Source organism: Aythya marila (assembly GCF_965140915.1).
Source record: "Aythya marila genome assembly, chromosome: 4".
NCBI lineage: Eukaryota > Metazoa > Chordata > Aves > Anseriformes > Anatidae > Aythya > Aythya marila.
In genome coordinates this window covers 48,027,098-48,044,002 of record NC_139045.1, presented here as the reverse complement: position 1 = coordinate 48,044,002, position 16,905 = coordinate 48,027,098, and the positions used below count along the sequence as shown (strand labels likewise).

At 41.0% G+C, this 16,905-nt stretch overlaps 1 protein-coding gene across 1 annotated transcript in view; it reads left to right on the top strand.

Annotated features, from left to right (window-relative positions):
• The window catches only part of PAICS (phosphoribosylaminoimidazole carboxylase and phosphoribosylaminoimidazolesuccinocarboxamide synthase), a 38,913-nt gene extending 26,246 nt beyond the window's left edge, over nucleotides 1-12,667 (top strand). The window contains exons 10-18 of the mRNA XM_082759573.1: nucleotides 4,466-4,523; nucleotides 5,003-5,200; nucleotides 7,176-7,354; nucleotides 7,944-8,123; nucleotides 8,214-8,327; nucleotides 9,132-9,215; nucleotides 9,346-9,526; nucleotides 10,631-10,789; nucleotides 11,440-12,667. Coding sequence (XP_082615699.1) covers nucleotides 4,466-4,523; nucleotides 5,003-5,200; nucleotides 7,176-7,354; nucleotides 7,944-8,123; nucleotides 8,214-8,327; nucleotides 9,132-9,215; nucleotides 9,346-9,526; nucleotides 10,631-10,789; nucleotides 11,440-11,606 — 1,320 coding nt within the window. The 3' untranslated portion in view covers nucleotides 11,607-12,667. The remainder of the gene's footprint in view (nucleotides 1-4,465; nucleotides 4,524-5,002; nucleotides 5,201-7,175; nucleotides 7,355-7,943; nucleotides 8,124-8,213; nucleotides 8,328-9,131; nucleotides 9,216-9,345; nucleotides 9,527-10,630; nucleotides 10,790-11,439) is intronic.
• Nucleotides 12,668-16,905: the final 4,238 nt, after the last annotated feature.

Genomic DNA, 16,905 nt, shown 5'->3' with positions numbered 1-16,905 from the left:
GGAGAATCTTTTACCAGCATGTACAGCACAAATGTGCTGGTAAAACCCCATACAGGCTCAAGTTATTAGCTGCACAAACATTTTACCCAGTGTATTCCATAGGGAATGTATATACAAGTATGATTAATTACAACATTTGGCGTTTAGACAGTTAAAACATTAACTGCTGCTTTTGCATCTGGGGATGGAGGATTTGCTAAACCCATACTGGGTTCTTAAGATGAAAAGAAAAGGTTACACACCAAGTTATAAGGATCATTGCCTGCAGCATATCCATGATCCTCAGAAAATTTCCATCCATTTGGTCTAATTTGCTCAAGTGAGACAGGATACCAATAACTTACTAAAAATTTGTTATAAAATCTGTCTTGCAGCCAAGAGGTTGTATATAAAAGGTAGATAATCCTATTCAATATGCTATGCTGACTGGAGATATTTAGAAGAGTGGCTAATTGGGAACAACTAGCAATTCTACTGGATAGAGAGCAAAGTAAAAAGCCTAGCTTACAACAGTGGTGGTTATTTTGGCATGGTTGTGTGAGTTTTAATAGCGGACAGTCACAGGGAAGGTATCAAAAAAGCATGCCTGCCAAGTGTCCTTTCCTTTTACTTTGCTTCTCATCACCAATCCCATACATAGACCCAGCTGAGCTGGGATGAGAAATAATCCCTGTTTTAACCAGACTTCCACCTGCACAGAAAGGGCCTTTTAAAGATCTTATTAAAAAATCAGCACAAAGCTGAATTGCAGGTTTCAGTACATGGCATTACTGCCAAAAATATTTTCCAAAGAATTTTGCAAAAAGTTAACAAGAGTCACACTTGTTCCAAGATTAAGGTTGCAAATTTGTCCTGGTCAAGGACTCAAATGACGTTTAATAGATTTGTAACTCGCAGTACTCCTCCTCCCTCCCTCACCGCCCCCAAGAAAGTCCTCTCCTTACCAATATCCCTTGACTTTATTTTGGCAGGCAGTAGATTTTATAGTGATTTTGTTCCCCGGCTTACAGTTTGTAAAATGACTTAGAATACCCACTTTGTTAATGTTAAACCCAGAATAACGGTTTTAGCTTTAAAGGCTTTAAAGTTTCAAACATAATGAAATTCACTGCTAACGTAACTATAAAAATGCGTCAAAACCAGATGAAAATCACTAACAAATGGCCTTAAGTTAAATTGGTACAATGTTCTTAGTGCATGGAAGGACTGTTAGTAGGAATACACACATATTTTTTTTTTGTTTTAATTCACAGTTCACCACTATTAAGTAAAAGCCAATGAAAAGCCATATTCTGCCTCCTGCTACAAAGGAGTGTGAATTTAGGCTTTGACATCTGAGCAGCTGTTTTTTAATTTAAAAAAAAAAGAAAAAAGAAAAAAAAAAACGAAAAAGCTTTAAGAAGTTGTCACTTGCATGACAATAAAGTGAGATTCTAAGTCAGCCTTTCCTGGTGTGTCTGCTTGTGGGCCCACTGCAGAACCCAGCTTACAAATACACCTGGCTTCATGCAGAATAGTTTCAGTGATACAAACAAAACCACTCAAATACATGCTAAAATATTCTGTTTGATTGATGCAGTGTACTGAGTTTCAAGCTTTCAGTTGCAAACATCCTCACTGAAGTAAAGCTCTCCAAAGCGCCTGAATATCTTTCTAACGCTGTAAAAAACCTATCAGCTCTTCAGGACATTTATCACAAAAAGCAAAGCCTTTTACATTGCTGCAAATGCCTGTATCAGAACACAGAGCACAAGGAATTCATGCCATATGTTTTTGTGGCTTGTAACAAGCACTCTATGTTTATGCATACAGATAGGATTTCAAGGATTAGAAATTATGATGTGTTCACAACAGCTTGCTCCACTTTGTGTGGATCAGTCATCTCAAGAATGCAGCTCAATGCACTGCCATGCTTGAATATTCTAATTTCTAAAATCTGAGGTGAATTAAGGGCCAAATTCTGACATTTGACTTACTGCACAGGACTAATTAGCAACAGAAGAATCATGACTATGACTATCTAAGGCCAGTAGTCATTACCTACAAATCCTTATTAATTTCAATGGGAGGTCTAAGGACTTTATTTTCTAGCGGACAACCAAACTTCTGATGGTCACTCAGGGCCTGCTTGGGACTATCCATTATTATTTACCTACCATGCTTCTCTCCCATATTTACATACCTTGAAAGGAATACTGTTAAAGAGATGCTTCTTACCTTTTCAGTTTAAAAGAATGTGCTTAGTGTAATTTACTGATACAGTTGATGCTAAAACTTAATCCTGGTTTTCAAGAGATGTTCCAACAAGAACAGGTGCTACCGTATTACCTCCTGATAGGGATGCCACCGCCTTTTACTACACTAAGGGAAAATTCAAAGAGGTTAGAGAGAAACATTAAAGGAAATGGGAACATTTAAATCTCAGCTATTTAGTAGAATTTTATTGCCTGTTTGAAAGGTATACCTAATTGAACGGACTGTTTAACTTCACAGTGAAAGTAAACAAGTTTGATTTTACAGATGCAATAAGGTTTATGTCTCTAAGCATCCCTTAGATTTTTTTAGTTACTGAGTTACTAAAGAAATCAAAATCAGAGGTAGTGTATGTATGCCTTTAGGTACTTATTCTGTGATTTTTTAGAACTTGCCAATTGCTTCCACTTTAGTCACAACATTAGCATTACTGGCTACAGTTGTCTCAAATAAGGCTCCTCAGGGGGCATTTGATACTAAAGAACTCATGGATATCAAATATACTTGTCAAGTGCCCATCAGAAGAAAAAAAAAAAAAAAAGGAGAAAAAAAACTGTGTATTGAAAATCATGAAATAAGGTTGCAGTGAAAGTTGAGACAGTAAGCTGCAAAATGATGAAAAACACAGCAGTCATTTTATTTCCAGCTAAGGAACTCCATCCAGGTCCACTAGTGTAACTGTGCAGGCATAAATGGGATCAGATTTTTTTTCCAGCCTCTTTACAGAGAAGTGGCTCAACCTAAAATAAGACCCTTAATTGATTACCCGGCTTCATTCCTTGGATTCTGTAGCTTTATCATTCCCAATAAAAGTGATTTTGACGGACACTGGCAAATATATGTAGCTTACGAATGATACAGCTGCAATCCAAAGAGACATTAGTACCTGAGTGTGATGTAGGGATGCACCATTTAGCCAGGTAAAGTACCTAAAACTTGGCTGTAACAAGCAGAAAACCTGAATGTAAGCAATTTTATATTCTTGGTCCAAAACAACTTCGGAGCAACCCTCACATGTCTGTGACCTCAAAAATACAGTGACCAACCCCACTTTTTTTTTCCCCCTTCTTCAGTGCATGTGTGCCTAGAGCAGCCCACCTCCCCAGACTCACGCATGTGCCTGTTTTCACCCACTTTCCTCCAACGTGAAGTGAAGCGAGGCTTCCCACACAGGCGTTTAGGGTGCAGAGCCCAAGCCCCCACGTGCGCGTGGCCGTGCATGTGCTCCCACGCGGCAGCCAGACCTCGCTGGCGCCGAGATAGCGACGGGTGTACGATGGGTGTACGCTCAACAGCGTAACTCCGAAACGCCAAGCGAGGGCAGAACCAAAACTCCACTTCGCAGCCGCCACAGTCGCTCACGGATGTTGACGGGGCCTTAAAGCTCCCGGCTGGCAGGCGAGTTTTCCCAGCCCGCACCACTTGTGGCTGCGAGGAGGGAGCCCCGCAGCTCTGAGCGCCCTGCTCCGTTCGCAGCCTCCCCTGGCCCTCGGCGGGGCTGCGTGCGAGCAGCATCTCCGGCAGGGCCTCGCCGCCAGCGCGGGACGGCAGCGGGGCTCGGAGCGGGGAAGGGCCCCGGCCACGCCGCTCCTTGTGCCCGGCCGCCGCCGATGAAGGAAGGGACCCCCCCGTCCCCCATCTCTCCCCACACGCCTTCTCCCCTCCTCCCGCTGCCCCCTTACCTGTGCTGCAGCCCCACCAGCCCCAGCGTGATGACATGGGGCACGTCCAGCTCGGTGGGCCACACGCCGGAGGCGATGCAGCCGAACACGCCGCACTCCTCGCGGATGCCCAGCTCCTCCAGCTCCATGGCGGCAGCGGGGAACCGGGCACCCAGCCCCGGGCAGCGGCGTGTGGCGGCGGCGGCTCCCCTCCCGCTCTCGTCTCTCCCTTCCTCCCTCCCTGCCTCACGCAGCCAACAGCGCCGCGCGGGGCCGCCGTCGCCTGCCTCATTTACATGCGGGGGGGCTGCGGCCCCGCACGCCGCCCCCTGCCCCGCCGGGGGGCTCGGGGGCTGCCGGGGGGGGAACGGGGGCGGAGGGCTGGGGGGCGGCTGGGGATTGAGGGGGGGGGGGTGGGCACCAAGAGGAGGCGCGGGGTGGCGGCCATTAGCGCTGCCCGCCCCCCCGCCTGCCCGCCCCTTCTCGCGGCCCTTCTTACCGCGGCGCCGAGGCCCGGCGGGGCGCGCTGAAGGCTCTGTCCTGTGCCCTAGGTGCCTGCCGCCGCCGCTCCCGCCGCCATCGCCATCGCCATGGCCCCCGCCGGCTCAGGTAACCGTCGGGGCGCTGAGGGGGCCGGTAACGGCCGGGGGCTGCTGGTGGTCGTGGTGGTTTGGGGAGAGAGGGAGTAGCGCTGCCGCCTGTGGGCTCTGGCGGCGTGAAGTAAAAGTTTTTCGTCACAAAACTTTTTTTTTTTTTTTTTAATATGTATTTTTATTTTACTTTATTTTATTTATTTTGATTGGGGGGGGGGGGTGCACGCTGATCGCCGCGCCCCTGAGGCGAGGCGCGAGAGCTCCCCCTCAGAGCGCGAGTCCCGTGGTTTAAAAGTAGTTTTAAAGAGAAATAACTAAGTAAAAAGTAGTAAAAGTAGCAGAAGTAGCCACCACGCGCTTGCAGCGGCCGCGTGAGGAAAGTTAGCCCGCGCCTCCTGCAGTGGGAGTGGGGATGCTGCTGGGCACGGAGCTGCTCGGGTGTGAGGAACAAGAAGGCTCTTTCGATCTCAAATCTTTCTTTCTGTTGTTCTGTAGAGCTGAAACTTGGCAAAAAAGTGAACGAAGGTAAAACAAAAGAAGTGTACGAGCTGCCAGATATCCCGGGATGTGTTCTGATGCAGTCGAAAGACCAAATAACAGCGGGAAACGCGGCCAGGAAGGACCGAATGGAGGGGAAGGCTGCCATTTCCAACACAACCACGAGCTGTGTGTTTCAGCTGCTCCAAGAAGCTGGTAAGTGTTCTGAAGGCAGAACAAATGCCTGCGTATTGAGATGGTGTTGCAAGCCATTGATGCTTCTGTACTGATTTATCCTGCCTCGAGGCTGTGATGCTTTCGGTTTTGTCTTTCTTTTTCATTACTTCATAGTTCGGCTTTTTTCCTTCTAGTGCTACAGACCTGGGTAGGTGACTTGGTCGTTTAGACCATGAGAGTATGTGAAGTAACCTAATCCACCACTATAGTTCCTCGTGTTTGTCTGGACATACCCTTAACCCTCCCCTCTGCTACAAAGCCCCGGCTGAGTAGCAGTTGCTCTAAAAGCTGTATTATCTGTTATAAATTGATAGATCTCAGTCAAACAGTAAAATCAGTGTGTTTCAGATGTGAGGGAGAGAAGGGAGCTTTCTGTATAGTTGTATCTACCTCTGTTTCTATGCAAGTATTTCTTCAAGGACAGGTGGAGGTGAAGGCCTTTTGTGAATGGATTGGTGGAGAAAGAAGACTTGATCAAGTTGTTCAGTATGATCCTCAATCACTGGCTTTCCTAGGAAGCTTGTTGTTGATATGGTACAAAGAAGTCTCTAGGTATCGGTTCTAATTTAGAAGGAATGAATTACTTGGCTTTGCCTAATTCTATATGGCCAATAATTAAGCTACTAATTTTAATACCCTACATATGCAGCATGAAATCAAAATGCTAAGGAGCTGCCTCAAAGACCCTTAAATGGCTTTCACTCAGTAGCTTCAGGTGCTATGGAAAAGTATACAGAGTAAATTGTAGCTGCAGTTTAAAGCGACAAAAGAAGTAGGGTTCTGCCCTGGTTTGGTTATATGACAGGCATAAATTTCAGATAACATGCATGCCTTATTGTAGAAATAGTTTGTTTGCTTTTTTCACAACTCTTCTTGACCTACTTTATCAAAGGTAGTGATTTACAAAGGCTTCTGTTAAAGTTTCTCTCCCACTTAGAGCAGAGCAAACATCAGCCTTTCAAAAGCACACATCTGCAGTAATTGAAAACTGTAGTAAATAAAAAAAGCTATGAGGGGGATTTAATGCCTAGATTTAGAAGTTACTTGGTAGGCAGTTCCTTTCTTTTAATCATTGTCCTTGAGGGCCTTACAATAAACTATAAAGATGTGATTTCAGTACTGTATTTTTAGGTTCTTCCACTGTCACTGGAAGTGGAATGGAACAGAGCTACTTCTTGAAGTGATTGTTTGCAGATCCTTTGTTCTCTTTTTCTGGCAGATACAGTTGGGTTTGACATTTGTCTTTCCCTAGGAGTGAGATAAGAAAAGAGCTGTGTTACACTTAAAATGACTATTGGCACCAATTGGCTGTCAATGTTTAATATGTTCTTGTATCTTAAAATCATGTAAGATATGCTGGAGGAGATTCTTATTTATATGTATTGCTGAGTCTTAATGTCTGTTGTCCAACAAATCACAATGATCTAGTGCCTTACATAAATGTTAGACCTTCCTTTCATTAAAAAAACTAAGTCATTCTTTCCCTTGCCCCATCCTCTTTTGTGAATGAAGTAGCAAAAACTACCTTCTATTTTGCTGTCTTTTGCTAACTCCAATTGCCCTTCACCGTACGATGTTCCAGTCCATAGATCTTCCACCAGAGGGTATATTTGGGTACTGTTGCTGCTAACTTTTGCTTTAAAAACAAACCATCATGACGGAAGGATTTGCAGCAATTGGATTTCTGACCAGAGCAGAAGGACCTGAGCAACAGGTGAACATGGCATGATAAAACTGGCAAACTACTGACCTGTAGGAAAATAATGGCAGTGAAGGCCTTTTGCAAGACAAAAATGAAGCCTTCTTGTTAGGCTTAAAATACCTTGAAGAGATTCAGTGTATCCCTGAAGTCCAGAGAAAAATAAGATTTGTTTGTGCTTAAACTTAAAGATGCTTTTGAGTCTTGTTTCAGTTGTGGAGTTTGCGTAGTAATGGAACTAATCTTTATATTTAGGAATCAAAACGGCTTTTGTCAGAAAACACAGTGACACAGCATTCATAGCAGCTCACTGTGAAATGATCCCGATCGAATGGGTGTGCAGAAGAATTGCTACTGGCTCCTTCCTCAAAAGAAACCCTGGTGTCAAAGAAGGCTATAAGTTTTACCCACCCAAAATTGAGATGTTTTTCAAGGTAAGTTTCCTCTCCTGCGGTGTTAATCAAACTTAGAGCTAGAAAAACTCTGTAGCATCTTTCTAAAAATGCTGGTGAATAGCAGGTTGCACTAGCAATTGACCTTCTTTTAGGGTTGGTGGTATCACTCGCTATCTTGAAACTTTCTCATATTCTCATCCAAGAGCTCTTTGGTCCAAAGCACATACAGTGCAATACTGGCTCACGGGGGCATGAAAGAGTAACAAGCCAAATGGGATAGAAAGGAGACGCTTTCTGATATATCCCAGGAAGAGCTGTGTCTTGTGAACTATGACCTAAAGTGCTTGTGTTTTGTGGTTTGTTTGTTGTTGTGTTTTTTTTTTTTTGTTTTGTTTTCTTGTTTTTTTGCTCTTGGAATGCTGTCCAAACTTGAAGTGTTTTGAAAAATGTTAAAGTGTTACAAGTGTGTTTAATGCTGCTCTCTGTTTTTAAGCACTAATTACAAAATTCTAGTTACGAGCCAATATCTTTTTTATTTTAAGCCCAAATGTACTATCTTCTAATGGTTATTTTTCCATTATAGTAAACTTAACTTACATGCTCTTACCTGTTTTGGTTTTCTTAATAGGATGATGCCAACAATGATCCACAGTGGTCTGAAGAGCAGCTAATTGAAGCAAAATTCTCTTTTGCTGGACTTACTATTGGCCAGACGGAAGTGGATATTATGGCTCGTTCTACTCAAGCTATTTTTGAGATCCTGGAAAAATCATGGCAGCCCCAAAACTGCACTCTGGTAGACCTGAAGGTATGCAAGTACGACTTCTCATGATCCTTGTTCTGACAGGAAAGATATCACTGAGTAGTTCTTAAGATAGGATTCTTGTTGTCTTTTTAGATTGAATTTGGTGTTAATATTTTGACAAAAGAAATCGTTCTTGCTGATGTTATTGATAATGATTCATGGAGGCTGTGGCCATCAGGAGACAGAAGCCAGCAGAAGGACAAACAGGTAATGTTTAGTCTTTTTATGTTCTAAGTCATTTGGAAAGGAGAAAGAAAAAAGTAAAACAGTCACTTAAATACCTGCTTTCGGAGTGCTTTTTTTTTCCCGGATAGCAGGAAGCAGGGTTATTACTCTATTGTTGAACTTAAATCAGGAAACAGAACTACTCAGTTGTTTACTTTACCTGAATCATGTAGTAGCATGTCAGAGTGAATTGCTCTGTGCTTTTTGTTCATCTACTTAAAGTGAGGTACACCGTAATGTCATGCAGAACCTAGGCTGGCTAGTGCAATGCTGCTGCAGGCTGTCGTGTCACTACAAGTTCCAACTTTACATTATTTAAATTAATTAATTCCAATTAAAAAATAAATTAGTTGGATGTTTTCTTAAGCTTACCCGTTGGGAAGTTAGCAAAACCTTGATACTTGGTGTGGCTAAAAGCCTTCCATGTTAACAAATGGCTATGAATTATAACATAGATGGTTGTTTACTGAGGTAGTTGTTCATTAGTTCTTCCTTGCTTTCATCTTTCATGTTCATGTATAAAAGAAGTAATTGTATCCATTTCAGCCCTTACTTTGGTATGATTAAAAACTTGGCTCTTTCCACTTCATATTCTATGCAAAGAAAAGGACTTACAGAAGAGAGCTTCTAAAGTAACTACCATTATTGTCTCTCCTTCCTTGTTAGAAGTGGCATCAATATTTCAGCTGGGGTATTCTTAATTACGATAGCAAAATGAGTGCTTTTTGTACCCAAAGCACAACATCAATTTTCACACTTGTTTTTGTTCTTTTTTTTCTTTTTCAGTCCTATCGAGACCTGAAAGAAGTGACTCCTGAAGCACTGCAAATGGTTAAGAGAAACTTTGAATGGGTTGCAGAAAGAGTAGAGGTATGTACATGTGGGGTTTTCGTGTTTGGTTTCGGGTTGGTCAGTTGGTTTTCTCCTCTAATGAACAATGTATGTAGAATCCTGCTGACTCTTTTTCCTTCTCCTGCCCCTACCCCCTTCTCCTCCATAGCTGCTTCTGAAAACAAAGAGCCAAGGTAGAGTTGTGGTATTGATGGGATCCTCTTCTGACCTCAGTCACTGTGAAAAAATAAAGAAGGCATGTGCAACCTTTGGAATTCCTTGTGAGTTAAGAGTAACCTCTGCCCACAAAGGGCCAGATGAAACTCTGAGGATCAAAGCAGAATACGAAGGTAAATGCCAAAGAAATTAGTTAGATTGAGTTTCAGATTGTACATGATATTGTTTCAATCTAACTCTCAATCTAACAAAAATTATTTGTCATTTTAAGGAGTTGTGTGGGTGTCTCTTCCAAATTTTGTTAAACATGACTAAGCTGTTACAATGTACTTCTTCATTTGCTAATTACATAATGATAGGTTATAGGCTGCACTAAGCAATTATGGAATAATGCATTGTCCCACAGCCCAGACACAACTTCCATTACTCAAAAGCCTGAACTCTGCTTTTAACCCAGTACATGAACTGCTTTGCCCAGGCCTTGATAATATTTATACCAGCATCAGTGGCAAGATGCTACAGGAAGTGTATTTCTGAAATGGGGAAGTGATGATTTCTCTAGCGACTAAATGTTTTTATATGTTACTTACAGGGCAGATGTTGCTGCCATCATCCTACCTGTTTATTGAAAATACACTTAATAATTTTAGATGCCATGAGAAAAATGTGATTTAAATCTGTATTTCTACCAAGAAAATTTGACATCTCTTTAAAAAGGTGTATATGCTACCAGAGAAGAGCGAAGAATTAACTATTTATGCTTATAGGAGTAGTGTACTTCCTACAGAGGAAAAACTGACAGATGAGCTATGAGGGGAAGCAGTTAAAGACTCAATGACAGTACAGGTGTGGTAACTACAGTTAAAAGGTGCTTGTTCAAAGGTGAATTGGTTAAGACCTTATAGAATAGAAACATAGCTTAACATTTGAGCAAGAATACAGCCAACTAAGTCTCCAGTATCTTTAAATGCTGCTTTTTTCAAAAGCTAAGCAGCACTTAGTCATCTGATAATGGTACTTTTCCTCAGAGGCAGAGTAAGGCATGCTAACTTCAGTTTACAGTAGGCAATATCTGGGTTTTAAGGCTCCAAGATTTGACTTAGTTTTGCAAAGGAGAAATTCAAGATAAAACTTTAGTGCTATGTAGCAGAATCAACAAAACTAACTGCAGGCAGAAGAGCTGTATACTCTGATAAAGAGCCTACAAAAGCAAGTGGGAGGAAACAAGGTGGATTGCTTATCTGATGTTCTTCTTTGCTTTTCTTCCCCCTCCTAAGGAGATGGAATCCCAACTGTGTTTGTTGCAGTGGCTGGCAGAAGCAATGGTTTGGGGCCAGTGATGTCGGGTAACACTGCTTACCCAGTTGTCAACTGTCCTCCACTTTCTGCTGACTGGGGTGCCCAGGATGTGTGGTCTTCTCTCAGACTACCCAGTGGTAAGACAATCTTCAACCAGTGCTGTTGTACTGATACAGCTCTACTTGTTCTAGCCTATGTGTGTGTGCGCACACACTGTTTGGAACAGTAGATCAGTACTGAACAAAGTCTTTAGAAATCTCTTGCACACATTCTCTTTTTTTCCTGGGCTTTTTGCAATCAAATCAGTAGAGCAAAGATTACATACAAATACCCTTTGAAAGATACAATCCTTTGCTTATCCTTACGAAACATCTGAATTTGAAGCTGGAATTGGTATGAATGGGAACTTTTTTTGTTCTACTTATAGAGCTGCATTTTACTATGATCAAAAAAGAAAAGCCTTTCTACAATTGGCTTATAACAGTGCATTATTGCCTGCATGGATTTTAATTTTTGTTAGCGACTAGAATGGATGTTTGACAGCACAAAGGCCCAGAAGTCTGTTACCTCTGAATGAGGAGAGTCATTTGTTATGCTGGCTTCTGGTTTCAAATGCCACAAAGAGAAGTAATGAACATGGGACACTTCAGGAGTTTCAAAACTAGATCATGCAGCTCCTGAGTGCTGAAACAAGCATTGTTTTAAGTTGTTATTTAGAGGCAGTGTTTTGCTTGTGCCTAGAAAACATGCTTTGGTAGGTGTAGGTGACGTTTTCCTTTCTTTGCAGGCCTTGGCTGTCCTACTACTCTGTCACCTGAAGGAGCTGCTCAGTTTGCTGCCCAGATATTTGGGTTAAACAACCACTTGGTGTGGGCCAAACTGCGATCAAGCATGTTAAACACATGGATCTCCTTGAAGCAGGCTGACAAAAAGCTTCGAGAGTGCACCTTGTAAGTCAAACTAACGAGTAACTTTTCTAGCTACACAAAACTAATGGCGTGTACATTCATTAGGGTTCTCAGTTGGATGAGCTGAGAAATTCTGCATCTTTTCTGACAGAAGAAAGAATCTTTAGAGCAGTAGATGGAGTCTGCTGTGTCCTCATCCCTCTCTTCTGTATTTTTTTTTTTTTTGGTTTTAAGTTTTTTAATATAACTTAGTAAAAGATGGGGAAAATAGTATTTTAGTTACCTTTCTGCTGCTCCAAAATAGTGCTGTTCTGCTTTTCAGTGTAGACTACAGCTGATGTTCATGTCAAGATAATGATTCGGTGATTCAAATAGAAATCCCCTTGTTTTCTGTTTCTGTAACAGTAATGTTCTTCCATAGTAATAATGTATGTCCTGAACTTTATTAACTCAACAGGACTAACTAAAACTAGTACTGATACTGTTCTGCTTGCAATGATGGTATGCTTTCCTTTAGCAATAAAATGGCAACATATGCTGTATTAATAAGAAAATAATCTGGAAAAATGTAAGAGCCTGAAAGAAATATCTGCCTTATTTAAAAATCACAAATATCCATTATATTTTCTCATGTGTGTATGTATGCACATATACATCCCGTCACTATCATCTCAAATGCTGTGATGAAGTTAACACCAGTTCTGTTTTTCACAAGTTATAGATCTGAATGGAATTGTAACTAGGCTTGTTGCCTACTTGCTGTAACCCTGGACTAGTCAAGTCTTTGCCCTTTAAATACTAGGCCAATCTCTAGGACCTATGTGGTGTTGTCAGACTATCCTCATACACTTCAGTAACTTTAGCTGTATGTATCTATATTCCCTCACTCATTGTTTCTATGGGAATTGTACTGAACTGAAGGTGGGAACAAATGATAAAGCACCAAACTACTGGGGGAAATCTAAGCATGATTGTCTTGTCTTTGCACATACCATTCTTCTAAATAGGTACTGATTCTGAGAAATATGCAATTATTCAATGTATGTAACATTCATGCTTTTTATAATTAAATAAACTATTGAATTCAAAGCTGTTCATGGAGACTTGATAAACACAAATTAGTCATCAGCTGTCGTGTATAACTTCATGATCTCAAATTAGGTGAAACACTTGTTGAAGTTTATGTGCTAAATTTGCACAAGGGTGGCTTTTGCAAGGTGAAGTAGTAAACAACATTGCTCCCTGTTACAGGAAGCTGTGTTGCTTTGTTCATAAAATATACCCTTCTGTTATTGTGTAATGGGTCACACCCCTTAGTGAGGAGAACTGGATTACTTTCTTCTAGCCTTCTTGGTCACAGGAAGGGATCGCAGCTTCTCTCTTAACTATATGGCAGCACTCTAAATAGTGCTGTCTTCTGCAGTGCAGTCTTTTTAAATTGATCAACTCTCATCTTGTGCTCAGACAAGCACCAGAGCAAGCAAGGGGGAGTGTAGCACTTCACCCCCTACCAGCAGAAGAATGAGGCTATTTACAAGCTGAATACATGTATGGCATTTATTTCTTTTCTCCCTACCCAACACACCTGGACAGGCTACTAATCAACCTGATGAGCTTATCAGTCACCCACCTATCACAGAACCATCATGATATACCTGCAGCCAGCCCTTTGCATCCCCCTCATCCCCATGGTAGGGGTATGTGTAGTGCTGTCTGCATAATCTTCCACCTATGCAACAAAAAATAGTAATACTCCATAGGTTGACTGTTAAAACCTGGCATGGTATGCACTAGTGCTAGTTTCTTTCTTCAAGTTGCTTGCTCCCTGATGATACTAACTTCATTTGTAAAAAAAAAAAAAAAAAAAAAAAAAAAGTGCCAAGCTATGTTAGGCATGAGCATGTTAAGTGCCTTAGTTGCCACAGAGAAGATCATGCTTAAGCTTTTGGGTGTTTTTCTTTTTTTGTAGTCTGTACTAACTCATCAGAAGCAAAGCCACGTTTGTGACATTGTCTTGCAAAGAAGAGACAAGTACTAAGAGAGGGCAGTTAGCATTAATGGTACATTGCTGTGATGAGCAGAGGAAACTTAGAGTGGCTTATTACTGCAAGGATGTTAACACTTCTGCCTCTAGGACAACTCTTAACAGCAAGTTCTTCCCAAAGTTTGTGCTGTGAAATGCAAGTGCTTCCCTCATTTTTCAGCATTCCATTTATTGTACTGAGGCAATAACCTGAATAGTTCTTCAGCCAGCACTTGCTGCCGTGGCAGTTGTGGTTTTGTCCAGTATTAAAAAACTATCCCAAAAAATTCTGAAGTGCACTTATCTTCCCCAAAATTACAGTGTAGAAAGGTTACCGACCTCTATTTGTATTTTTTAAATTGAGGGGAATACCTGTAATAAAAATACAGTTTTAAGCAGCTACTGTGGAACCTAGGACCCTAGATTAGATCGTGTCCTAATTAGTAGTTACCTGCTTAACTGCAGAAGTTCTTAGAAGGTATCAGCAAGCAGCTGTTTAGAATTAACAGAAGGAAGTACTCAGGGTAGGACTTATTTTACATCCTCAACTGCTTTAAGTAAAGGTAAATGGAAGCTGATGTTCAGCCTTTAATAAATTGTCTTCAATTATAAAAAAAAAAACAAAACACTAAACCCCATTCTATAAAAACTCAAATCAAGTATAAAAACCTAAGTTTCCATTGATACCCTCCATCTTTAACTCGAGTTTAAAAAACATTCCCCAGAGCTTTGAACATAATAGTCAATATCCTGAACATGCAGAGTTGTAAGAAGTGAATTGAAGTCCAAGGCACAATGATCTTACTTTTATGGGGATAATAGCGTAAAGGCACTATGTTATTGATGTGGGTTTTTTTTGCAAGCTGCTGAAATAATTCCTACCTAACGAAAAAGCACACCTTTATGCACACTAGAGAAAGCATGAAAGGTTGATTAAAAAAAAAAAAAAAAAAAACAGCAGAAACTCCACACCTGAAGTTCCTGCAGAGCTTAAGTACCTCTACAATTGGGTTGCAGTCCCAATCCCTATTCAATTTCAGATCTAAGTATGTGCATTTGAAACTCAAAATCTTCAGAACCGTGCAACTGCTTGCTGCATGATCGGAGAGACCTGAAGCCTCTAGCTTTATTTTCAGAAGTTCCATTTCCCTACCCCTTAAGCATCTGCTGTTGTCCTTGTGCAGAACCATCTTAAGTCTTGACAGGCTGCAACAGCTAAGCCTCTTACTCATCTAAGTCCCATCAGGTACACAAAATCAGTATTACAGCCAAAATCACAAAGCTTACCCACTCACTCAAAACATGAGATGCCCTCCAAGTTAGAACAGTCACCCAGGTTATAAGCAAATGAATCCCTTCTATACTGGGAAAAAGGGACAAAACTCAAGTTTTCCCTTAGAAGGGTGCTTTAACTACCATGGGCATTTAGAAAGTCTATAGGAGGTGAAAATCCCCTTTTAGGGCTATTTCAATTTGTTTCCTTAAATGACTGCAACAGGTGCTAGATCATCACAAGGCTGCAGCTGATTATGACTTCAAAATATCAGTTCAGTTATAGTGTGAATTCTCTGAAGGATTTAACTGGAAGAGTGTGCCTTGAGTGTAAAGATCTTAAAACTTGAAGAAGACAAAAGATTTCTCATTCCCTGTGGAAGGTAAAATTCAGAAGTTCTTGAAGAAGGAATTAAGTTGCATTTGTGTGGAACTCAGTAGAAGAACCAACAATAACATCTTATCTCCCCCCCCCCTCCTGATGACAGATGTCATCACAAGTAGGATGATGTCTTCATAGAAAAACAGAACAGCAAATATGTTGCCAAACCACAACAGACACTTGAGAATATTAAGTCTGAGTATTTTCAAGGACTGAGTTTTTCATGGGAAGGATTAATTTGTCACTTACAGGAACCCGAAGCTTCTATAAAATGCCAGAATTCCACCCAGCAGAGGACAGTAGGTTGAAGCATCTGCTGAACAGATGTTGACTGACATATGAAAGAAGATGGACTGGTAGTCCCAACAAGCAGTCATAATGAAGTATGGTCTGATATAAGGAGGAAGAGGAGGAAAAAGAGGGGGAAAAGGGGATAATGGAACAAAATAAAATGTACAGTGTTGTCAGGGAAAAGCTAGCCCACTTTGCCAAGCACACAATATAGCTCCATGCTGATAGAAGTTTTCCTAGCTGACAGATTAGAAAGCTCTTGAATACATGGAACCAACGCTCAAACAGATTTAATTAAGAATTTTTTCAAGATGCCAAGTTCCAGAGAAGTTCTGCTTTGATCGGGCAGTGACTATATTTGTCTTAATACAGTACAGCTCCATGGTTCTGTTTCCCATTACATCAATTTCTGTTGTATCTAAACATCTAGTACGTGGTTAGCTTCCTAGCTACAGGTTCATATTCAGCCTGTTCTGAAAATTGTTTCCAATACAAAATGTTCTTTCACCAAACTGTTCTTTAGCAAAACATAAGTCTTCAACTGGAAGTGTAAAGGCTTCACCTACTTTTTCCTGTCTTTCTCCTGCCTGGTGAGCTTGCCACAACCTCACAGGCATGTCTGACTACACTTGAACTACACTCATAGTATCACTAATGCTATTATATTTTCAAATTCATAGTGAAATACTTTTTATAGACCTTTATTCATGAAAGCAGTTGCAGTCAATAGCGTCCACAAAAGTGTATCAAAATCAAGGCTCAAATCTCATGGGACACTATTTTGCTTTGTTTTGTGTAAAGGCCTTAGAATAACTTAAATACTAGCATTAAACATTTTGCAGCTTTTTTTTTTTTAATTGTAGAAAGGCACTAAATAATGAGGTTACAGAGAGATTTCAATAAGATGATCAAGCAGTATGACTATAGTGATCCTTTAAAAAACACCTCATGTCTACTCACTAACAAATAACCTTTTTCCCCATACTTCCAGTGCAGAGTGGCAAAAAAATACCAAAAGAATATGAAAGGACTTCCCTAATTCAGAACATTATGTACCAAGGATAGCATGGTGTGTCTTCAAGATATAAACTGAAAGACCTGTGCCAACATTCAGTCTGTCTTGATGTTCTGTCCCATCCCAACTGCATGAAGTGACAAAATCTGATCCACAACCTAGCACCTGAGAAAATCCCAATTTATGAGGCCTCTTAAAAGTCTTTTTCCTCCTCATTCTCAATTTTATCTCATTCCCAATGGCATCTTCAATCATCAGGTTTGTGAAATAGCTATTAGTCAGTAATACTTTGACTAATACATGATGCATTAAGACAATCACAGTAACTTTGCTTTTTTGTTGCTGTTCTTTGAAGTTCTTAG